Here is a 25,741-nt window from a genome sequence, read left to right as displayed (position 1 = left end):
TATGAGTAATTCCTTAGTTAAAAAAAGGAAAACTGAAAGGTTATGAATATTTGCCCTTAATTTTATAATTTATTTTTAACTTTATTTGAAAAATAAAAAGAATTATCTATCTATCTAATCTGTCGATCCATCCATCCACCCTTTCTGTCTATCTATATTCCTTTTATGATGTCAGTTAATACTAGTTCTGAATTTTCCCTTTTATGATTAGGATGAAAAATATTGCTAGCAGGAATAAAAAAAAATTTTTTTTTTCAAAGCACAGAGTGGCCACAGTTAAGAGAAGTCCTTAAATTACTTTTATTGAAGCATCATACATGGTTATTTTGTTTGATCTAAAAATTTACAACTATTGTATCTTCTTTTGGTATTGTACAAGTGGGTACTGCTCTCTGCATGTTAAAAATCAGTGGATAATAAGAGATAAAACAACCTGAAATGCTTTTCTTGGTACTTTGAAGTAAAGGACTGAAAACTGAGGACTCAATAACAGCAATAATAAAAATGATATCTTGCACTTGAATAGCACTGTGTGCCAGACACTTGTGTTCAGTACTTCATATGTATTTTAATTTTATGTTTACTACAGTATGTGGTTAAGACTATTCTTTCCATTTAACATGTATTTGGATAGAAGAAAGTACTATTCCTACTGTGTGGGTCTAATAATATCTGGAGTACTCTGTGTAGTTCTGTTTTTTGAAGGAGACAAATTACAGGGAAACCAAAATAGATAAGGAAAATGTTCATGAAAAGGAATTGGAGTTAGGAATATTAGAGGAGTCTTTACCAAATTCTACTTCCTAAGTTAAGCTTAGTCTCTCAGAGACTGATTTTTATGTTAAACTTCATAGAAGAAGTTGAGACTATTAGTTGTGAATTCCCTTACCTCCCTTTCTTAACATTTTTGTAAATATTTTTTCAAAGCCCCATATCGAGTTAAAAGATGATATGCTCTTCTGATTAGTCACATCCCCAAAGCTGGGCACTTTCATGTCTTTAGTAGATTTATGTGATTCCTCATCTTTCTCTCACCAGTGTTTACTTTCCATTGCCCTATGGATATGAATATATTCTAAAAATAAAGCAATAACAAAGAAATTATGTTTATTTCACATTTGAGTGTTATATATGAAAAGACAAGTAAGACAAAGTCCCAGCACTCAAAGAACCTGAATTCTAGGAGAGGGAAAGAGACATGTAAAATGTGAATGTTGTAGATCTTAAATACATGGGTAAATAATGAAAACAAACATGTTTCTATGAAAGTCTTTTAGGCTTTATGGTCAAAGTCTATGTGGGAACAAAATGGAAGGACTGACTGATTTTTCAGGGAATGAGGGTTGATAAAGGAAGTGTAATGTTTGAATTGATCCCATAGTTCTCTTTAGCTATTATATGGGGTGTTCATAAAGTTCTTATGCAATTTAAAATAGGTGTTGTAGATGACCTTTATGGATACCCTACGTATTACCCTTTCACCTCCCCATATTTCACGAGTCTGAGTAAAGAAAAATCTACAGTTTACTGTCTTCACTTCTCTCTCATTCATTCCTCAATCCCTGCACTCCAGTCTCTACCCTGGTACTCAACATTACAGGCATTCATTTGTTGAATAAAAATAGCACATGATAGCTAACATTTGTATGCCAGACACTGGAAAACTTGTTTTGCTTTAATAACTTACTTACTTACAGCTACACACTAAGATAGATACTACTATTATCCTCATTTTAGAGACAGGCAACTGAAGCACAGAGAGGTTAAGCACCTGGACCAGGATCACAGATAATCAGTAGTGGAATGGGGTTTGAAATCCAGGCAGTTTGGCTTCAGGATCCATGCATGATGAATGAATGAACAAACCTCGAGCCCTTTTATCCATAGCGGCACACAAATGTAAGGCATACATTTTTCTAATTATAATGGATTTCCCTCATTCATTTGGAAACCTTTGAACACTTTTATGTCCAGTATTAATCTGGCCCTTGGAATATAGAAATAATAGTCTCTACTGTCAAGAAACTCATAGCCTGATGGGAGAGGAAGATAGACAATTATATGTTGTGTAAAGTGCTATGGTGAGACAGGCCTAGAGGGGGAGCATTTAACCCAGCCAGAAAAGGGTAACCCATAATCTGGAGTATGATGGAAAAGGGGATTTAGTCAAGCCCCTTTGGCTTGGATAGAAGGCTATTTGTCCTTCTTTTTTTTTCCTGTGTAGAATGGGATGCAGTTGTTTTTCTAGAACTTTATCCTTTTGCATTTTTCCTTCCCGTTGTTATGTTCTGGTTGCCAGCATTCTGTATATTCTGGTCTCCAATGTGTTCTTCATTCTTATTTTTTTTACTCTTAGTTTATTTCTTTAATCCTATCTAGAAACACTGTCTTACCTAATACAGTAAAAACTTTAATTTACTTTTGTTCAGTCTCATTCTTCCTCTCTAGCAGGTAGGCCACTCATGTTTATTGGTTTCTATAACAAGGAAGATAGAGTTGAGTCACACTTTTGAGGTCACTAGGATATTAATTTCATTTTTGTTCTTCCTGAGCATTAAGGTGAATTACAACCCTCTGTTGCCCCTAATTAAGTATTTCTTTGACATGTTGCTTTAAATGTGTCTCACTTTTTTGTTTTTGGCTCTGGTTTCCAACAGTTATTAGATATTGGCGTCTGGTGCACAGAGTGGTATCTGCTAAATGCCAAATACAGCCTCTTCTAAAAAACATGGTAGGAAGAATTATAAGGAGAGGTAGGATTTGATTCTGGATTCAAAACAGGGTTGACTTCTATCTATCTATACTTACTAGCAGATAACTTTGGGCAAGTTTTTTAACTTCTCTATGCCTCCATTTTCTCGTTTTTAAGGTGGTTAAGTAGTGACTACCAATTAGGTCGTTTTGAGGATTCAGTGAGTTAATACTTAAAAACTTAGACCTGTGTCTGGAATATAGATAAAAAAGAAGACATTTGATATAAATCTGGGATTCCTATCCTTTTTGGCTGGGTTCTATTTTTCCACCCAGATATTTGGCCCCTGATTTGCTGTCGCCTCTTTCTTACTTGTTCATCAAGGATCCGGTTTTGCTTCAAATTGTGCTTATTTTCTGTCCTTTTCCTGTGTTCCCCTTTGATAATCTAGGATTTCACGGTTCTTGATATCTTTTGTTCCTGGTGGAAAATAACTTGGCAGATTGTCAGAAAGATAATACATTGTTACCAGTGATGATTTTACGGCTCATTAGTAGGGTTTATAATAATAAAATAGGTTTTTATTTCAAATGCAATAGAGATTATTCAAAAGATAAATATTCTTTCTTCTTATCATCATTATGCATACTTATTATAAAAGTTTAGAGTATTTCAGAAATACAAAACTCAGAAGTAAAAGATGTGTTCCTTAAATATTTATTTAGTGCTGACTGTGTGATAAGGTACTGTTTGTTAGGTGCTGAAACAAAGTTGCTATTAGTAGTTTGGTATATTTTCTAATATAGAGATTTATCCCATTTTTAAAAACTACTTGATAGTATTCTTTTGAATATAATTTAGTTAATAAAACTTATTTTGATGGCTTCCTGATAAAGTTTCTAATTATTACAATTAGTGATACCATTGAGAGTCCTCTTACATATATCCCTTTGGAGTATGTGTTTCTGGAGGATACATTTTAGAAGTGCAGGATACACTTTTTAAAATAGTATAACATTCATTGGATATCATAAAATGGTATATTTAGATCAAATAGTATATTAATTTAGAATCTTAATAAATTAAAAATGATTGCTTTTATTTAAATTCTACCTTCTTGTCTATTTCCCTATACTTTTAGGAAAAGTATATATTTTTAATCTTTATACTCTCTCTCAATATAATTGATGCATATGTTTCATTGTTTTATTTTATATTTATACTTGATCTTAGCCAAAAACCAGAGAAGTGATTAATTTACATTTAAAAATTATTAATGCAATGTGGCTCTCTTTAATATTCTTATTGATCATATTTTGTATGTTGTGCTTGGTACTGTGTTCATGTCCTTGGTCCAATTATGTAGTAGATTATTATTTATTTTATTGATTGGTAAGACTGTGACATATATACACACACACTGTCTATACCTTACTTTATAGACTTTTAAATTTATAGTCATATTTTTTAATCTTTTTAATGGCATCTTGGTTTTATTTTTATGCTTAGGAATTCCTTTCCCCCAAAGAGTAATAAGAACCTGAAATATATTCTGTATCAGGATTTTTTCCTGATATTCATTCATTTATTTTTTTTAGAATCTATTCTGTAGTGGCATCATCAGAGCTCACTGTAGTCTCATACCCCTAGGCTCAAGCTGTCCTCCAATTTCAGCTTCCTGAATAGTTTGGACTACAGGTGTGTGCCACCACACACAACTAATTAAAAAAAAGTGTTTTTTTTTTTTTTTTGTAGGGACAGGATCTTGCTATGTTGCTCAGGCTGGTCTTGAACTCCTCTGCCTCAAGTAATTCTTGTGCCTTGGCCTCCCAAAATACTAGGATTAAAGATGTGAGCCACTGTGCCTGGCTTGTTTCCTGATTTTCATAATAATAAATTTTTGTGATATCCAATGAATGTTTATTTCCTTTTCTCTTTTTCCTTTTCATTGTGTTTCTTGATTTTGGTCTTTGATTTAGTATGTACAACTTCACCAGATATTTTGGAACCTTGGCATATTATATAGAATAGAGTATAAGGTGGGACTGTCTTGGATTTGAATACCAGTCTATATTATAAGTACTTAACTGTTAGTCCCTGTTTGCCTGAGAAAATCTACGTTTAACCTGTTTTCCAGTGTAATTTTTAATGGTCCCCTTTCACTTTCAAAAGTGTCTCAGTTTAAAGAAAAAATTAAAGAGTTGTAAATGACAGTTGTTTACATGGGACAGTTTCTTAGTATATTGTTACGAAAGTTTCAGTTGTTTTGGTTTACGTTATTCAGTTGTTTCTGTTTATATTATTCCTCTAATACTTAGTATTCATAATATTTTATTTGCTTTAATTAAAAAATCTCATTTCTATTATTTTCATGATGAACTTGTTATAGACTTCACAGAGTTGCTTATCTGAGGTATTTCCAGAGCAGATATCTAGTGTGTACCTCTTTGTATTCATTCCACTTTCCAGAATGACGTTCACTTTTTCAGTAAAATGCCCCTCAAATTCTTATTTATTTGATATTGGTCTAAAGATGATGAAGAATTTGTGCATGTGTCATGTTTTTGTTTTATTTTACTAAATATGTGATCAGATCTTTTCATTTGGCTTTGTCCAAATCATTTAACCTAGCCCCCAAATCCTTCATTACATTAATGTTTTTGGTGTTGCATATGTATATCCCTGGATATTAATTAGTTTTTACTTGGGTCATTGGATTTTGTAGTTTTCTAATACATCCTTAATATAGATCCTTGTGGGAGCCACTTAATACGAATTGCTACTGTACTGTTACAGCGCTGAAAAAACTTTGGTACTTGTTATCTGCTGAATAGATTTTTTTGCTAGTGTATAAAATAATATTCGAGCATACTAGTCTGGTGAGTAGAACATCATATAGGGGTTTTCATTTATGTTACCATTAGCTTTGAAATGTTGGTCTCTTTAGATAAAACTTTTTATTTTTAGGTATTTTCAATTTCATGGTGGGTAAATTGTAGATGAAAATTTTCATAAAATGTTTGCTTTGAGAATATTTAGGCACTGGAGAAAAATTACATCAATGAAGTTTTTACTGTTATTTGTTTGCAGTGGGTGTAGTAAGATAAGAAGTATTTGTTTTGTCACATACAATCATACTTCTTGTTTTATAGTATACATACATATACTATAATACATAATGTAATGTTTGTTGGTTATTCTTATGTCTGCAGAGAGTGATAATGAACTCTCAAGTGGAACAGGTGATGTGTCTAAGGATTGTCCTGAGAAGATCCTATATTCTTGGGGAGAACTGCTGGGAAGATGGTAAGATTTTATTTTTCTTATGGGAAATTTTACATTAAAATTGTTGATGTTTGTTTTATTAATTATAATTTATGTATTAAAATATATTGTATATATAAAATATAGATTAATATTATAATCTATCTTAACATTAATATCTTAGTGTGCTTTGAAAACATAAAGACTAAAATATAATTCATAGATATACTTGATGATTGGCTAGATCTTCTCCAACTTACTTTTGAAAGATAGATTTGTCTTCTTATTACACTAAGACATAATATTGTTCTGGGTGGTCAGTTTTATGCTATATTGTCAACATATTTAAATGTCTATTATTGGGGTTACATTTTTTTTTCTTTACCAAGTCTGTTAACCACTGAAAGGGTCTATACGATGTAGAATTACTCATTAAACCACTGATTGTAAATTAAATCAGCTTGTTTTATTTTATACTGACTACAACTATTACTTTTCATTTTTGGGTATTGTATGTGGAGTTACAATAAAAGTTACTCTGTTTATACTTATTATAATAATTACTCTGTATTTATGATAAGTAAATTTTTTTTTATTGTTGGGGATTCATTGAGGGTACAAAAAAACCAGGTTACATTGATTGCATTTGTTAGGTAAAGTCCCTCTTATAATTGTGTCCTGTTTCCAAAACGTGTGTCACACATGGTGACCCTCCTCTCAATCCTCCCCTTCTTTCCTCTGTCTGCTCTCACCTTCCTCCACCCGCCACTGTGTACTAGGTCATTAATTGTCCTCATATTAGAATTGAGTACATAGGATTCTTGCTTCTCCATGCTTGTGATGCTTTACTAAGAATGATGCATTCCACTTCCATCCAGGTCAATATAAAAGATGTAAAGTCTCCATCTTTTTTAATGGCTAAATAGTATTCCATGGTATACATATACCACGGCTTGTTAATCCATTCCTGGGTTGGTGGGCATTTAGGCTGTTTCCACACTGTGGTAATTGTAAATTGAGCTGCAATAAACAGTCTGGTGTTAGTGTCCTTATGGTAAAAGATTTTTTTTCTTCTGGGTAGATGCCCAGTAATGGGATTGCAGGATCAAATGGGAGGTCTACTTTGAGTTCTTTGAGGGTTCTCCGTACTTTCTTCCAAGAAGGTTGTATTAGTTTGCAGTCCCACCAGCAGTGTAAAAGTGTTCCCTTCTCTCCACATCCACTGAGGCATCTACAGTTTTGAGATTTGGTGATGTGGGCCATTCTCACTGGGGTTAGGTAATATCTCAGTGTAGTTTTGATTTGCATTTCTTTAATAATTAGGGACGATGAGCATGTTTTGATATGTTTGCTAGCCATTCATCTGTCTTCTTCAGAGAAGATTCTATTCATCTCTCTTTCCCAGTGATATAAGGGATTGTTGGCCCTTTTTATGTTGATTAATTTGAATTCTCTATAGATCCTAGTTATCAAGCTTTTGTCCCATTCAAGATATGCAACTATCCTTTCCCATTGTGTAGGTTGTCTATTTGCTTTGGTTGTCTCCTTACAGATGCTTTTCAGTTTAATTAAGTCCCATTTGTTTATTTTTGTTGTTGCAGTTGCCATGGAAGTCTTCTTCATAAAGTCTTTCCCCAGGCCAGTATCTTTCAGTGTTTTTCCCATGCTTTCTTTGAGGATTTTTATCATTTCATTCCTTAAATTTAGGTCTTTTATCCACTTGAATCAATTTTTGTGAGCGGACAAAGGTGTGGGTAGAGTTTCAGTCTCTTACATGCAGATAACCAATTCTCCCAGCACCATTTATTGAATAGGGATTCCTTCCCCCAATGTATGTTCTTGTTTGGTTTATCAAAGATTAGGTGGCTGTAAGATGTTTCATCTCTTGATTTTCTATTCAGTCCCAGATGTTCGTGTCTCTATTTTTTGTAATAATACCATGCTGTTTTGATCACTATGTCCTTGTAGTATAGCCTAAAGTCTGATAGGCTGATGCCTGCCAGCTTTATTTTTATTACTAAGAATTACCTTAGCTATACAAGGTTTTTTCTGGTGCCATATAAAATTAAGAATTATTTTTTCCAATCTTGAAATTATGATGTTGGTATTTTAATAGGGATGGCATTGAATTGGTAGTATTGCCAATTCAATTGCTTTGGGAAGTATAGACATTATTATAACAATGTTGATTCTTCCCAGCCATGACTATGGGATGTTCTTCTGTTTGTTAGTATCTTTGTTAGTATCTTCTGCTATGTCTTTTCTTAGGGTTTCATAATTTTCTTTATAGAGATCCTTCACCTCTTTTGTTAGGTATATTCTTAGGTATTTCATTTTCTTTGAAGCTATTGTGAAGCAGATTGTATCCTTAACTAGCTTCTCATCTTGGCTGCTATTATTGGCTGTTATTGGTGTATATAAAGGCTGCTTATTTGTGGACATTTATTTTATAACCTGAAACATTACTGTAGTTTTTGATCACTTCCAGGAGTCTTGTGGTTGAGTCTTCCGGTTTCTCTAAGAATATGATCATGTCATCAACAAAGAGGGAGATGCCCTTTTGGCTGGAACTTCCCCATTTGGATGCCCTTTATTTCCTTCTCTTGCCTGATTATATTGGCTGGAACTTCCAGCACTATGTTAAATAGAAGTGGCAATAGAGAACAACCTTGTCTGGTTCCAGTTCTAAGTGGAAAAGCTTTTGGTTTTACTCCATTCAGTAAAATATTAGCTGTGGGTTTGTCGTAGATGGCTTTGATCAGTTTATGAAATGCGCCACCTATGCCTATATTCTTCAGTGTTCTAATTACAAAGGGATGCTGGATTTTATGGAATGCTTTTTCTGCATCTGTTGAGAGGATCATATAGTCTTTGTTTTTTGCTTCTGTTGATATGGCGAATTACATATATGGATTTGTGTGTGTTAAACCAGCCTTGAATCCCTGGGACGAAACCCTAGTTGATCATGGTATATGATTTTTTTGATGAGAGGCTGTAGTCTATTGGCTAGGATTTTGTTGAGAATTTTTGTATCTATATTCATTAGTGAAACTGGTCTGAAGTTCTCTATTTTAGTTGGGTCCTTTCCTGGTTTTGGTATCAGGGTGATGTTTGCTTTGTAGAATGTATTGGGGAAGATTCCTTCCTTTTCAATTTTTTGGAATCATTTCTGCAGTATGGGTATGAGCTCTTCTTTAAAGGTTTGGTAGAATGCTGGTGTGACACCATTTGGACCAGGGCATTTTTTTGTTAGGAGATTTTTTATTGTTTCTTTGATCTCAGTGCTTGAAATTGGTCTATTCAGGAGATCTGTTTCTTCCTGGCTAAGTCAAGGGAGAGGGTGTGATTCCAAAAATTGATCCATTTCCTTCACATTGTCGAGTTTCTAGGTATAAAGTTTCTTGTAGTATTCAGAGATAATCTCTTGTATCTCTGTGCTATCAGTTGTTTTTTCCCCTTTATAATTTCTGATGGATGTCACCAGAGATTTTATTTTTCTATTTCTAGTTAATCTAGCCAAAGTTTTATCTGTTTTAATTATTTTTTCAAAAATCCAACTCCTTGTTTCATTAATTTTCTGAATGATTCTTTTGTTTTTAGTTTCATTAATTTCTGATTTAATTTTGGATATTTCCTTTCTTTTGCTGGGCTTAGGTTTAGATTGTTCTTCTTTTTTAGTTCCATAAGATGGTTTGTGAGTTTGTTGATGTGCTCTCTTTCTGTTTTTTGGATGTAGGCATCTAAAGTGATAATTTTTCCTCTCAGGACTGCTTTTGCGGTATCCCACAGGTTTTGGTAGCTTGTGTCTTCATTGTTGTTTTACTCAAGGAAGTTAATGATTTCCTTTTTCATCTCTTCCTGAACCCAACTATCAGTCAGCTTAAGGTTGTTTAATTTCCATGTCTTTGTGTGGGGATGAACGTTTTTGTTGGAATTGAGTTCCACCTTTATTGCCTTGTGGTCTGAGAAGATATAAGGTGATATTTCAATTCTTTTGATTTTGTTGAGATTTAATTTGTGTCCTAGGATATGATCTATTTTGGAGAATGTTCAAAGGGCCAAGGAGAAGAACATATATTCTTTAGCTTTGGGATGGAGTGTTCTATATATGTCATTAAGGACAATTGTTCTAGGGTCACATTTAAGTCCCTTGTATCTTTATTTAAGTTTAGAGGATCTGTCCAGCTCTGTAAGAGGAATGTAAAGTCCCCTGTTACTATGGTGTTATGGGATATCATATTGCTCACACTAATTAAGGTCTGTTTCAAGAATCTGGGAGCATTTAAGTTGGGTACATAAATATTTAGAATTGAAATGTCTTCTTGTTGTATTGTTCCCTTGACCAATAGTAAGTGTTCATCTTTGTCTTTTTTGACTTTAGTTGCTTTAAATCCACTTGTATCTGAGAATAAGATTGCAACCCCAGTTTTCTTCTGAATTCCATTTACTTGAAAAACTGTCTTTTATCCCTTAACCTTGACTTTTAATTTGTCCTTCAAGGCTAGGTATGTCTCCTGCAGACAGCAAATAGATGGCCCTTGGTTTTTATCCAATCAGCCAGCCTATGTCTCTTCAGTGGAGAATTGAAGCCATTAACATTTATTGAGGTAATTGATAAGTGTGGTGGAGTTCTATTCATCTTATTTTGTGAAAGTCTATTGCTTAGTTTTATCCTATGAGTCATTGTGAAAGCTAGGTTTTGTCCTTTAGTTTGTGGTTGTTTACTTTGCTGGTGATCCATTGTGATGATCAGTGTGTAGGTTACGTCTAAGTATTTCCTGTAGAGGTGGTCTTGTTGTGGCAAACTTCCTCAATGTTTGCATATCAGTAAAATATTTCATTTCTCCTTCAATTTTAAAGCTTATCTTAGTAGGATATAGAATTCTGGGTTGAAAATTGTTTTGTTAAAGTAGGTTAAAGATAGATGACCATTGTCTTTTGGCTTAAAAAGTTTCATTAGAGAAGTCTGCAGTCACCCTGATGGATTTGCCCAAGTAGGTCAATTGGTGCCTACTCCTGGCAGCTTGCAGAATCTTCTTTTTTTGACTTTGGACAGGTTCATGACAATGTGTCTTGGAGAAGCTTGTTTTGAGTTGAGGTGACCTGGGGTCCGATATCCCTCTGAAAGGAGTGTGTCAGAATCTTTGGTGATACTTGGGAAATTTTCATTTCTGATATCCTCTAGTAGGGCTTCCATGCTGCTGAGTGTTCTTCCCCTTCTGGAATACCTATAACTTGTATTTTTGTATGCTTGATGAAGTCCCGTAATTCTGTCACCGAACATTCTGTTTTCTCTCTCTTTTTTTCTTTCCCTTTAACTGCTCGAAAAGCTCAAAAGCTTCATCCTCTACCTCTGACATTCTTTCTTCTGCATGGGCTAGTCTGCAGCAGACACTTTCTGCTGCATCTTTAAGTTTCCTGATTGACTGCTTCAATTACTTCAGCTCCGCTATATTATATCCTTTCACATTCTTCATAGTGTTCCTCTCTTATTTGATTCTGTTTTTGGATTTCCTTTTGGTTATTTTCCACTTTCTCAGAAATTTCCTTCATTATTTTTACCATCCATGTTTTAAATTCCCCTTCTGTCATTTTTTTTTCTTTCTTTTTCTTTTTTATTGTTGGGGATTCATTGAGGGTACAATAAGCCCCTTCTGTCATTTTTAACACTTCTTTATAGGTGGAATCTTCTGCAGTGGCTACCTCATGATCCCTTTGGGGGTTGTTCTGGTCTCATTTTTCCTGTTGCCAGGATTTTTCTGTTGTTTCTTCCTCATGAGTATTTTCTTTTTGTCTGTTTCCTTGCCCTACTTTTTCCTTTCACTGCCTCTTCATCTTTAAGTTACTGTGCCTGTGATGTAAGGTGTTGAAGTGTCTTGTTGGTAAAGGACTAAAAGGACAGGAAGAGTGAAGAGCAAGAAGGGATAAAAGGAAAAAAAAAAAAAGAGAGAAATGAGAAAGGAAAGGGGGTGAGTAAAAGGGAAGACTCACAGAAAGAAGAGAGGAACAGAAAGAGAGAGATAAGAGTAATAGTTGGTGTACAGTAGGGTACTTTGACCCACACCCACACATTCCAACATTAGGGGGGTGGGGGCTGGGTTGGATGGTTCCCTTGATGTCTGCAGTTCTTTTCCAGCTTGAGCAGACACAGCAACCCACCTCCACCAAATAGAGAAGAAAAACAAAAATATTATAAATCTAACCAAAACAAACAAATAAAAAAACTTAAGAGATAAAATTGGGGGAAAAACAATGATCAAGGCAGAAAAACTAGCAAAAATGAAGTCCTTATTAAAGAAGGAAACAATGAAAAAATATATTTACATGAAAAAACATGAAGAAAAGAAAAAATCTGGGGGAAAATTTGAAAATGGAAAAAAAATTTTTTTTGAAAAGAAAAAACTAACAATAACATCAACTTCAACAACAAAAAAAAGAAAGAAGGAAAGAAAAAAAGTATGTATATGCTACACACACATATACAAACACACACATATTTTACTGAATATTGCCTGGGCAATAGGCCATTTTTCAGGGATATGAGTTGCTAATCACAATATAGCTGTATAAGATGGAGACCAGAAGCCTCTGCTGACTTCTTTGCCCTCAAACCCCACAGGGTTGGGAGCCCAGTTCTCTCCTCAGCCTGCTTAATATACACGCCTCAACTTGCCTCAACCTTTCCAAACTGTGTCCCTTGGCTAAGCAGTGGTTATCCCAGGAAAGGATGTGTTGCTCAGATCTCTCCAGAAGTGGCTGCCTGCTTGTTAGGCATGCAGAAACTGCCTAGATTTGGCTGATCCTGCAAGGCAACTTTCCCCCAATGGTTGCACACAGCCTGCAGCCAAACAATGAAACCTCTGTTCTGCCCTAGCGGTTCAGTTCTGGCCTCTGGGTGCTGTTCAAAGTCACTTGCTCACTCACCCAAGGTCTTCCAGAACCGGCCTCACTCTAGGACCCTGAGAGTTGAGCCTGCAAGGCAGCTCTCCCACAATTAATATGAAAAGAGTATATTTGCCTAACATAGGGGGAAGTTTTTATCTTTTATATAGGGATTGTGGAAAAAATTTTAATTGCTTTTAATTCTTTAAAAAGAATTTCTTTTTAAACATTAGTCTTGAGATTTAGAGATTTTTCAAGTATCCAGAGGTATGTTAGGTAATATAGGTATGTTAGGTAATATATTTACATAAATATATTTTTATGATTTACTTAGGTAAATGCATTTTTTTATGTAGAGCCCTACACTTTGTGCTTTGGGAACAGTTTCTTAAAAGTAGGAGACAATTTGTATTATCAATGAAATTTTAAATAAAATATGTTTAAAATATAGAAGTTAAAAATCCATATATAAAAAAATAGAATTTACATACTTAAATATACCCTGAGAAAAATGTAAGGAAAAATGTTGAATACTAAGTTGAAATCATTAGAAGAAATAAAGATAATATGGAAAAGAAAACTAAGAACAGACTATATAAAAAGTTCAGTAATGGAGGTCGTTTTTGGAATTAAGATACATTGAAGAAATAAGGACACAAACAAAGCAAGTGAACTAAAGGTGGAGAGAGATGTTAAGAGAGAGAGTGAAAGAAAACATTTGTGATGGCGGAACTTGTAAAAACCACCTGAAAGTGAGAGCAAGATTTCTTTCAGATGTTGAATGTATTCAGAATGATGATGATTCAGATGATAATGATTTAGATATTATTTAAAAAAATTAAGGAATTGGACAGAATAATTTCTGGATAACTGTTACCTGGTTTTGAAAATGTATGGAAAACTTGAAAAATCTAAAGACTAGAAAAAGGTAGTGTTGACTGAGCATTTAAGCATAAAAGTCAACATTTTTAGCAGGAAGATTTTCTAAACAAAAAAAAAAAAATTAAGTGAATGGCTAAGGAAAAAAATTGAGTATTTGTTTATTGTATCAAGCAGAATAATCTTCAAATAATTCATTCTTTTTTATTGGAATAAATTTTGATTGTATTCTTCATAGTTGTATGTTACTCATCATCAAAGTGGGAAAATGTATTTTTATTTTTGGATACAAAAAAAAAACCATTTCTGTCACCCAGGCTGGAGTACGGTGGCATGATCATAGCTGATTGTAGCCTCAAACTCTTGGGCTCAAGTGGTCTTCCTGCCCCTGCCTGCTGAGTAGCTAGGACTACAGGTGTGTGCCATCATTCAGGCCTGGCTAATTTATTTTATTTTTTATAAAAACAGCATCTCACTTTGTTGCTCAGGCTGATCTTGAACTCCTATCCTCAAGAAATCCTCCTGCCTCAGCCTCCCAAAGTGCTGGGGTTACAGGAGTGAGCCACCATGCCAGGCCAGAGGATGCAGTCTTTTTTTTTTTTTTGAGACGAGTCTCACTTTGTCACCCCTAGTAGAGTGCTGTGGTATAATAGCTCACAGCAACCTCAAACTCTTGGGCTCAAGAGATTCTCTTGCCTCAGCCTCCCATGTAGCTGAGATATAGGTGCCCGCCAAAACACCCAGCTATTTTTAGAGGCGGGGTTTCTGGCTCAGGCTTGTCTCAAACCTGTGAGCTCAAGGCAATCCACCCGGCTCGGCCTCCAGAGTGCTAGGATTACAAGCGTGAGCCACTGCGCTGGCCTAGAAGATGTATTCTTAATCAAAGTTCTCTCAACCTAGTTGAACATCAGCAAACTGTGACGAAAACACAAGAAATGTAAGCTTAGAGGAAACTTGGAAGATTAAAATCACTAAGCGTAAACACACATAGCTTTCTTCCTTTTCGCTTTAATGCTCCATTTTTTTTTTAAACTGAGGAAAAATCCAGAAAAAACACAAGCAAATCAAGACAAAAATTTGTACTGTTCATCTTCATAATGACCTTTAACCTATCCTTTTTCTTGAAACTTTTCTTAATGGTTGTATATCATCTATGTATCTTGTTTGCCTCATTACTGTGGATGGAGAAATCTGCAACCTTTCTTGATGAGACCCATCTTTTAATTTCAGTTGTAGTTCTTTTTCTGAGAAAACTTTTTCAAATGGGTCAGGCTGTTGTTCTCATACTCTCATATGTAATAGCCATCTATTTCTACCTACCCCATCTCTATCAAAATTGCCCTAATTCCATTGCTGACTTCTCAGTCATCATAATCACTGACTTTTCTTCTCATCTCTTGATTTGCAGCTGTTTTTTAAATGACACCTTTTCTTTGAAATTCTCTCCTCTAGTTTTAAAAATAGAAAGAATCTGTATATGCCTAGTTTTATGAAAATCTTTTCTGAAGGCAAAGGAAATTTAACTAGATGAGCACATGACAGTTTTTTGATCCTGTTAAAATCAATCAGAATGTTTGCTTCTATAAAAGTATTTTCTTGGTTTAACTGTAGTATGAATAATTGACATATTTCATTTTATAAATACATTCATTTATCAGAAATGTATTGAGTACTTCTATGTGCCAAGCACTGTTTTAGATAACTCAGGATTTATAAGTATAGAAGATATTAAAAACTAGCGGATTACTGTATGATCAATGTATATTTGTTTTAGTTTTTTAAGTGATAAAGCGATAGTTTAGTAGAGGATGGAACTGAAAAGCTTTCAATACAGTGGAAGAGGTTCCAAACAGGTTGCCCTATGTTGACTTTTAAATAATTGTATTAGGTATCAATCTTGTTTCTAGAGCAGAATTCAGCATGTGTTATAACTACATTCCTATTTTGAAGTTCCTGATAGCTGCAATTAATGTTGCATAAAATCAGTAGCCATACGTAGTTATATTTTTATCAGAAATATTGAAAGCAATGATTATTCTTATAAATTGCTTTTTTATTTATTTGAGTATTCACTGGTCATAGATATATACCAGCAACATTTGGCTTAATATTTATTAATATTTCTTAAGGAATAGGGTGCCGGTATAATTGCTATACTTTTTACCAAGATTACTAGTAAATTTTGAGTGAGCCAGTTGAGTGAGCCATTTTGAGTGAGCCAGTTCTTCTTAAATGCCATTCTGTAAAGATAAATTGAATAGTGCCTAGGTTTGTAAGAGAAGAGAAAAGACATTTTCATTATGCCTGGCAAACAAGTGGCCAAGGGGCATCTAGAAGTTGAATGTCAATTGAGTTGAATGTTATGTTCACTGGGGACCATTTGCTATAAACCTTAATGAGTGTGTGTGTATGTATGCATATTTGTGTATGTAGAAAGAGATATTCCAACTTTAAAGCTTATTAAATTATTTTACAAAATAATCAGAGCCAATAGAATATTTAATCAAGTTGTTTGTTCTGTTTATTCTGCCTACAATGTTAAAAATATGTTGTAGTAGGATGAGTAGATATTAGGCTATTGCAAAGGTCTAGGGTGGATAAAATTTGTGGCAGTTGATATAGAGAGAAGTGCATGGACTTCGGAGAGGTTGGAAAAATATTAGTAAGGTCCATAGACTTAGTAATGGGTTATGGGGCAGAGAGTAATGTCAAAAATAATTCCTAGATTTCTGGTGTAGATGGATTATGGTAATAATCACTAAGATGAAATATCCTAGAGAACAACCAGGTTTAGGGAGAAGAATATGAGTTCACACCTGGACTTGTCAATTTTTAATTGTTTTGGAGGACAGAGTCTCACTCAGTTTCCCCAGGCTAGATTGCTGTGCCTTCCACCTAGCTCACAACAACCAAACTCTTGGGTTCAAGCAATCCTCCTTCCTGGGACTACAGGTCCCAAGGTGGGGACTACTGGTGCCCACCATGACCCCCACTAATTTTTCTATTTTTTAGTAGAGACCAGGGTTAAGGGGAGACGTATTTTGCTCAGGCTAGTATCAAACTCCTGTGCTCAAGTGATCCTTCCCATGTTGGCCTCAAAGAGTGCTAGGGTTACAGGCTTGAACCACTTTGTCCGATGGACTTGTAAATTTTGAGGGAACTTTGAGCCTCTGGACCTCAAAATACATGCTAATAGTTGATACTGCTCACAGACAAGAGAGTAAAAGAATTGGGTTACTGAGGGGAAGAGTATAGAGCGAGTACTCAGAACACTTAAGAGGTTACGAGAAGAAATCAACGATGGATTTTGTAAAGGTGAATAAAAAGGTAATGCTTTATCCTGAAACCAAGGAAAACTGAGTAGTTAACACTGAAAAGACTGTTAATGTCTCTTGAATCTAGTAGCTTGGAAGAGAGGTCATAAGGGGAACACTTTTCAAGGAGAGTTACAGAACCCATATTGAACAGAATTGAGGAATGAGCGGGAGGGAAAGAAATAGAGATATTAAAAGATGGTGATTATACAACTCTTGAGAATTTAGATGAGTAGGATGAGAGACAATATGTTAGAGAGTTACTATATTTTGGTGTATATAATGTACTCTCATGTGTAATGTATACCCATGTTTTTGACCCAAACTTTTAGGAAAATGTCCCTTGAAAAAGATGTTGGCTCTCAGCTGGGAGAGACACATCTGGGAAGGGCTCAAGCTCCCCTCCTGTAGCAACCCACTCTGTGAAGGCTGCCCCTTCCCTCTCTCCCAGGACTCCTTTTCTCTCCACCACGTCGGGGTCCACTGCCAAGATGGGCATACATGTGGTTGGCAGAGTGGGAGCTTCTGAGGCCACTAGGCTCGTGGACAGCCAGGTGGGTGCCTGGGCTTGCATAGGGAGGGCTTCTGCTCACCTCTATGTGGCTGGGCCTTGAGCCTCAGCCCTCACCCCACATAGCTGTGGCCTGCTCTCACCTGACCCCCGATCCTCTTGGACTGGAATGCTGTGCACCCATCAGGCCCCAGAAGAAGGTGCTGTGGCCCTGGGAGAGCCACTGGGCTCTTCTGCTCCTGAGCTCTGATACCCATGTATAATGTGCATCCTCTTTTTTTCCCTCAAAAATTTGGGCAAAAAATTAAATATTATACATGGCAAAATGCAATATATAGGGTTGAATACAGGTTTCTTTAACATGGAGTTTTAATTTAGTTTAATTTATTGGAGTTTTAATGGTTATAGATACATAATGATGGCTCCACTGATTTCTATGTGTATATGACATGTGGCATATACTTTAATTACTTTGAATTTTCCCTATATATTGTACATTGTGGGATTCATAATCCAGAGTACTTTGCATTTAATTTCAGAGGAAATTTGTTCTTTGCACATTGTTGCTTTTAATTAACTCAGTTTTCTACACTAAAAGTACAGAAATTTAGCTACCTTTCAGCCATATATGTTTTTCCTATTTAAAAGTATAATCAGAGTGAAACATTAAATTACAAAAAAGACGTTTTCATGACTGATGCTGATTCTCTTGTGGCGTAATATTCATTGGCAATCTCAAACTCAACTGGATAATGAAGAAGAGGCAGGTGGAAGGAAGTTCCAGGCATCAAATAGTTTACCCAGGTGACAGTCTTCTCAAGAATAAGTAATACACTCTTTCCACTTGACAGATTTTGTTTAATGTAATTATCTATAGTGTTTTCCAAATTAACTAAAATTATATTTTAATTTAACTCCATGAGATAAATTTAAAGAATTGAAATGAATTTTTTGTGTTTTATGGTTATGGAAGATCTTTGTAAATATTTCAGACAGTATAGGAAAATAAAAGGGGATTTTCCCTCTTAATTCTATTACATAGGCACATCGGAATATATTCATCCATGCTCTTTTTCTGTGCATATTTAAAAGCAAGTTTCAAGGACTGGGCACGGTGGATCATGCCTGTAATCCTAGCACTCTGGAAGGCCGAGGCAGGTGGATTGCTTGAGCTCAGGAGTTTGAGACCAGCGTTAGCAAAAGCGAGACCCCGTTTCTAAAAAAAACTATCCGGGCATTGTGGAGTGTGCCTGTAGTTCCAACTACTTGGGAGGCTGAGGCAAGAGGATCACTTGAGCCCAAGACTTTGACATTGCTGTAAGCTATGATGCCAGGGCACTCTACCCAGGGGGAAAGAACAAGGCACTGTCTCAAAAAAATAAGATAAGATAAAATAAAAAAATAAAATAAAAGCAAGTTTCAAAATTGTGTGTGTGTATTTAAAACAACACATATACTATTTTGAAACCTGCTCTTGTCTCTTAAACATAACTGTAAATAGGTTCTTTAACAATATGATAGCATGTTAAATCATATAAACTCTACCCTTTCTGCTTTGTTTTGCTTCAAGCCCATCAGTACTATTAACTTAGACTCTCTAACCCAACAACATGAAAGTTTAGTCAGAAGAGGCTGAAAGAAAGCAGAATGTGTGCAAAACTGATAATGTATTATCAGGTTAATGAGATGAATATTAATGAGATGAATTTAGCATTTACTTGAACTTGTTTGAATTATGGAAATTATGGTTTTTTTGGTTTTTATTTTTCCTGAGATAGCCAGATATGGTATTATGGGGAAAACATGGAATATATTTTCAGAGGAAAATATATTTTGTGCAGTTGTGTAGGTTCTGGGGTCAGGCTGGAGGTGAAAGAATGTGTATAATCTAGAGAAGTAGGTTAGGAGGCCAATTTTAGAAAATAAACATGTAGATTGACTTTTGGGGCTTAACTTGAAACTTGAGTCTAGGGAAAAACAAGATTATATTGTCAAGGTTTGGAGTTCAAATGGTTACAACAGGGTCAGATCAAAAGTGAGAAGCAAATTCAAATAGAAAGTCTGAGTAAAAAGGCACAGACCCCTAGATGTAAGGTAGGCACCAGGAAAAAGGTGAGGAATGGAATTACATTCACAAGTTTGAGAAATGCAGTTCAGTGTCTTTGCTAGATGGGCATCATAGCGTACCTTCTATGTCATCACTGACATTAGGATGAGAGATATTTGCCTTTGTTATGATTCTAAACACCCTTGGGAATGGGTAAGGCTGGTAAAATGCTTAATTTAGCAGGGTGCAGTTGTGTGGGTTCTGGTGATTGCAGGAAAGGGCTAGTTCTTTCCTTTTGGGGTTTGAAGTTGTAAAAGTCAGGGAGACAAAACCAGAATTGCAAATAATGATGAATTATTCTTACTATAAAACCTATTTTAGATAATTTTAATATGGAATATCCTTGATATTTAAGTTTATGCTAGAACAGAGAATTCTAAGTTAGATCATCAAGAGGTAGGGTTCCCCAGAGGACCTTTGGGTCAGGAATGTAACTGTCACAGAAAACTGAAGTGTCTAGCTTTCATGCCTCCTTTACTGTGGAACCTGCTCTTTGCACTTGGCCCAGTCAGCCTGACCTCAGAGAAAAGGATATAGTCAAGTTGTGATAGGCCTGTGATCCATTTTCATCATCCATTCCTGAACACCATCTTCCACCACATACCTCATTCATTTTCCAATTTGCTATACATTTATTTCAGGAGATTCGGATGGTTCCTTTTATGCCTTGAAATGTTGCCTATATGTATGTAATTTAAAACATTAACTATTAATCAAAAGTTCATAGGATGATTAAAGTAAATGACAGGAAGGAAACACTTCTTCTGACTCTGGAATAACATGGCTCACTAGTAAAGAAGATGAGATCAAGAAAAAAGTCAAAGACATCATTGAGTTTATGCACTACTGCTATTTTATACCCCTGCCATTTTTCTCTTAACCCAGGCTTATAATTTTATATAAACTAATAAATATGCTTTTCACTACAACAGGAGTTCAAGAGTGGTAAAGGAATTAATGGTTTATTTTCTTGTTTTTTCAGGCACAGTAACCTTGGTGCACGACCGAAAGGGCTATCCACCTTGGTGAAGAGTGGTGTCCCTGAAGCATTAAGGGCAGAGGTATGGCAGTTATTGGCAGGCTGTCATGACAACCAGGCAATGCTGGATAGATACCGAATTCTCATCACAAAGGTAGGGAGCTCTTTTCATATTATTTTCATGGGACAGTATATTAAATAAATCCTATTTTCCATAGCTCCCATAAATCATAATGCTTTGAAATTCTTTTAAAAATGTATTGTCAAAGATAAATATAAGCAGATCTTCCTGGGTGGTGTGGACAAGAGGACCCAGTTTTGGCTCTACTTTGCAGAGAATCTGGCATCAGGTGGTGCCGCTGGGGCCATATCCTTGTGTTTTGTGTATCCTCTTGATTTTGTGTGTACCGGTCTAGCAGCTGATGTGGGTAAAGCTAGAGTAGAAAGGGAATTCAAAGGCCTTGGTGACTGCCTGGTTAAGATCTATAAATCTAATGGGCTTAAGGGCCGGTACCAAGGCTTTCACGTGTCTGTCCAAGGTATTATCATCTACCGAGCTGCCTACTTTGGGTATCTATGACACTTGATGCAAAGGGAATGCTTCCAGATCTGAAGAATAACTCATATCATCATCAGTTGGATGATTGCACAGTCTGTCACTGCCGTTGCTGGGTTGGCTTCCTATCCGTTTGACACTGTTTGCCGTCTCATGATGATGCAGTCAGGGAGCAAAGGAATTGACATCATGTATAACGGCACAATTGACTGCTGGTGGAAGATCCTTTATGATGAAGGAGGCAAAGCTTTTTCCAAGGGTGCATAGTCCAATGTTCTCAGAGGCATGGGTGGTACGTTTGTACCTGTCTTATATGATGAAATCAAGAAGTACACATAAGTTATTTCCTGATTTCCCTCTGTGAACAGGCATGTTGTATTATATCTGGAACATATCTTGAACATTCTTGACAGGCTCATGGCTGTCTATTTATCAGTGGTAACTATTTACTGGTTGAAACTGGGAAGCAGTAATATTCATGTGACTGGTTTTATCTTAAACCCATTTCCATGATGATGATGGGACTCAATTATATTTTTTATTTCAGTCACTCCTGATGAATAACAAATTTGGAAAAATAAAAATATCTAAAAAAAAAAAAGTCTTACTAACGTCACTCTTGGTAGAGGGCTGTGACGCCATAGCTCACAGTAACCTCCAACTCTTGGGCTTAAGCGATTCTGTTGCCTCAGCCAAGTAGCTGGGACTACAGGCGCCCGCCACAATGTCTGGCTATATTTTTCTTGCAGTTGTCACTGTTGGTGGCCTGGGTTGGGCTTAAACCCGCCAACCTTGTGCATGTGACTGGTGCTGTAACCCCTGTGCTATGGGTGCTGAGCCTTGGTTTTCATTTTTTCATTTGAGTGATTTTATAACTACTTATCAAATTGGACTATATTTATAATTTCAAGTGTTTTCTAACTTTTTAATTAATATTTTTTATTGTATAAGATTTATGTAGTTCTCCTCATCACAATTACTCCAGTATATTTGTTAAATAAAATTAAAATGAAACTAAAAGACCTTCTATGCTGTGTCACCTTACATTTAAGTGATGTGAATTGTTGCCCATATCCTTATTGTGGCAGAAGCCTTTGGTTCTACTATAAATCCCTTGGTTATTTCCAGCAAGCTGATTTTAGAGCATATTTGTGAAGTTAAGTATTGCCCTTGATCCTAGAATCTCCCAATTGCATAATCTATTCTAAATCATGCATTTCTAAATAATAGTAAAATAATAGTAACATTTTATTTGTTTTAAAAGTCTCTGTTCATAAACGAGATTTTTGATAACCAAAGTCTTACTTCTCTGACTTTTAAAACTTTTTATCCCCTGTAATTCCTTCTTGCTTTATTTGTGTCTTTGCCTCCTTCCCTTCCACAAACGTTTTCTGAGTGCCTAGTGTATTCAGTCACTGATAAATTCAGTGTTTTTGTTTTTTTTTTAAACTTTTACTTTTTTTTACTGGTCTTTATTTTTTTATTTTTTTTATTAAATCATAGCTGTGTCCATTAATGTGATCATGGGGCACCATACCCTGGTTTCATAGACCGTTTGACACATTTTCATCACACTGGTTAACATAGCCTTCCTGGCATTTTCTTAGTTATTGTGTTAAGACATTTACATTCTTCATTTACTGAGTTTCACATATACCCTTGTAAGATGCACCGCAGGTGTAATGAGATTGGTGGGGTTTACTGGTCTTTACCATGGGATATGCAATATAATTTATTGGTTTGCAGAGGAAAAATGTGTAAAGTTGCATTTGTATTTTTTTTAAATACAAAACCAAAAGGATGTTGAGGTCTACTGATATTTTCTGTGCCATGGTACTGAGGCCTCACTAAGGTCCGATGGTCGTTTTTTCCGAATGGTATAGGAGTGGTTTAGGGAAGAGTGGAACTTGAACACCTTGGAGTGGAACAACTGTGGGGCTCACACCATATATTCACTTTAAAAATGTTAATATTTTCTTATAGTTTGCATGTCTAGATTAAGTGAATTTATAGGTTATCTAGTTTTTAATCGTCACAAAATAGATGAGTCATTTAAAAAGTCTACTGTCACAGGATAGTACATGTCAAATTATTTATCTTTAAATGCACAATGTGTTCTTTCAAGGAAGAATTAACGTTAAAATAATGAATGACAAAACAACTACTTTTGAAAATAAATTCGTGTTATAAAGAAGGAAATTTTGAAACATTGGCAACTTAAACCTCACTTTATGATTTGGTCACTGAAAACTACATGCATATCCTACTCTAAAAACTCTTACAAATTCACATGTAAAAACCTGGAATCAGAAATTTTAAATATGTTTAAAACTTGTAAAATTGTTGCAGAGAATTTGAAACTGATTGTTAAAAATATAAAAACACAACACATTCTGATATATTAATAAGAATCCCCACCTTGGCGCCTGTAGCTCAGCGGCTAGGATGCCAGCCACATACCCGGAGCTGGCAGGTTCGAATCCAGCCCAGGCCTGCCAAACAACAATGACAACTACAACCAAAAAACAGCTGGGTGTTGTGTTGGGTGCCTGTAGTCCCAGCTACTTGGGAGGCTGAGGCAAGAGAATGGCTTAAGCCCAAGAGTTGGAGGTTGCTGTGAGCTGTGATGCTACAGCACTCTACTGAGGGTGACATAGTGAGACTCTGTCTCAAAAAAAAAGCTGGGTGTGGTGGTGCATGCCTCTAGTCCCACAACTACTTGGGAGGCCTAGGTAAGAGTATTGCTTGAGGCCAGGAGTTTAAGGCTGTATTGTACCTGTGAATAGCACTGTTATCAAGCCTATGCAACCTTGCCAGATACTGTTTGTTTGTTTGGAGAAAAAGAATACCTAGAGAAATTTGGTAATTTCTTAGCCAGATTCAACAAAAAAATTGATCGTCCTAACCAAAAAAATGATGCAATTCTACGTGGGGTTGTGGATTTTTGTAAGTCCTTTTTAGTTATGATAAATATTATGATAAAATTAAAATTATTACTCAAAAACAGATTTAGAAATAAGTTTTCATACACTGTTAAACATATTAAAAATAATGACCCATATTGTATGATTCTATTTACATAAAATGTTCAGAACAGGCAAAGCTATAGGAACAGAAAGTAGACTAATGGTTGCCAGGGAATGGGAGCAATAGGAATGGGAAGTGACTGCCAACAAATATGGGGTTTATAGTTGGAGTGATAGATATGCTCTGGAATTAGATAACAGTGATAGTTGCTGAACACTGTGAATATACTAAAAGACACTAAATTGTTCACTTTAATGGTAAATTTTATGTTTTGTGACATTTTTAGCAACAGGAAAATATACAAAATGAAGTAACATATTTAATGTGGAATAGTATTTTTGTAGTGTTTTTGTGAAGCAAAGTTTCTATTTTTATCTTTTTTTATATATCTTATCTAAGTTTTTATGTTTTGTAGTATCCATAATGTGTTAGTGCAAAATAAAAATAAATATACATTTATTGCAAATTTATGCACAGAAAGATTTTCATAGGCTATAACTCTGGATATCAGATAATTTTTTCATGTAAATAATGAAATAAATAACTTTTATTAACTGCTTATGGAGTAAGAAGTACTGCTATGACCCTTTTTTCCACTAAGAGGATTTATTGATTCATATCGTTAAAGATTTCAAACCTTTGGAAAAATATAACGAATACTGTCTCACAGTAGTACTTACGAACTCTTGATAATGTAGTATATGTTTACATAGTAATACAAGTTTCATCATTTCTACCAAACATCATGGTGATTTCAAATACTTGACTTGTAGAAAAACTTAAGATCAAGAGACAGACTGGCAAAAATCATTTTCATTAAATAAAATATATGGAAGACACTTGGAGACTGGGGAATTACATTTCCTTGCTTCCTTTCCCTTTGGAGTTCTGGCTGTGATTTACTTCCTGCTGGTGGAGATCGCAGGGAGGCAAAAGCCACATTATCTTTCTTAAGCAGTGGTGGGCAGATGCCTGGTCTTTGCCATTTGTGAGGTTTTGCATTCTCAATCACTTGCCTCATTCTGTGGTATCTTTTTCTTGCAGTTTTCTGACTTGAATTGCAACAGCAGCCTTCCAATTCTCTGAACTATAGTTATGGTGGCAAACCTAAAATCTAGCAGCAATATCTCTAGTGTTTTGTCCTTCTAGCTTTTCCAGTATTTGAGTACCTTCATTCCTGCATTAAATCTTTTAAAAAAAAGCAGAAAGAGAGAGGGAGGGAGTGGGGTGGGGCCTTAGTGTGTGTCACACTTTATGGGGGCAGGACATGATTGCAAGAGGGACTTTACCTAGCAATTGCAATCAGTGTAACTGGCTTATTGTACCCTCAATGAATCCCCAACAATAAAAAAAAAAGAAAAAAAAAATCTTTTAAAAAAATACAGCAGGTTCTTTTCGCTGACTGAACCCTGTCTGATACACTTGACATGGGTTTATCTCCTTGTTGTAACAACATAGTTGTTCTACATCCACCATTACGTTCAGAAAAGAAGAAAGGAAAGACAAAGGCTGCTCAGATTAGCCAAACTT

At 35.4% G+C, this 25,741-nt stretch overlaps 1 protein-coding gene and 1 pseudogene across 6 annotated transcripts in view; both read left to right on the top strand.

Annotated features, from left to right (window-relative positions):
• Nucleotides 1-25,741, top strand: part of RABGAP1L (RAB GTPase activating protein 1 like) — a 754,150-nt gene that overhangs the window by 197,095 nt on the left and 531,314 nt on the right. For all 6 annotated transcript variants that reach the window (XM_053605154.1, XM_053605152.1, XM_053605153.1 and 3 more), the window contains 2 exons: nt 5,905-5,998; nt 20,632-20,782. In XM_053605154.1, coding sequence (XP_053461129.1) covers nt 5,905-5,998; nt 20,632-20,782 — 245 coding nt within the window. The remainder of the gene's footprint in view (nt 1-5,904; nt 5,999-20,631; nt 20,783-25,741) is intronic.
• LOC128595610 (ADP/ATP translocase 2-like) lies at nt 20,888-21,523 on the top strand (annotated as a pseudogene).

This window comes from Nycticebus coucang, chromosome 10, assembly GCF_027406575.1.
Source record: "Nycticebus coucang isolate mNycCou1 chromosome 10, mNycCou1.pri, whole genome shotgun sequence".
NCBI classification, from domain to species: domain Eukaryota; kingdom Metazoa; phylum Chordata; class Mammalia; order Primates; family Lorisidae; genus Nycticebus; species Nycticebus coucang.
This window is presented reverse-complemented; position numbering and strand designations above follow the sequence as displayed.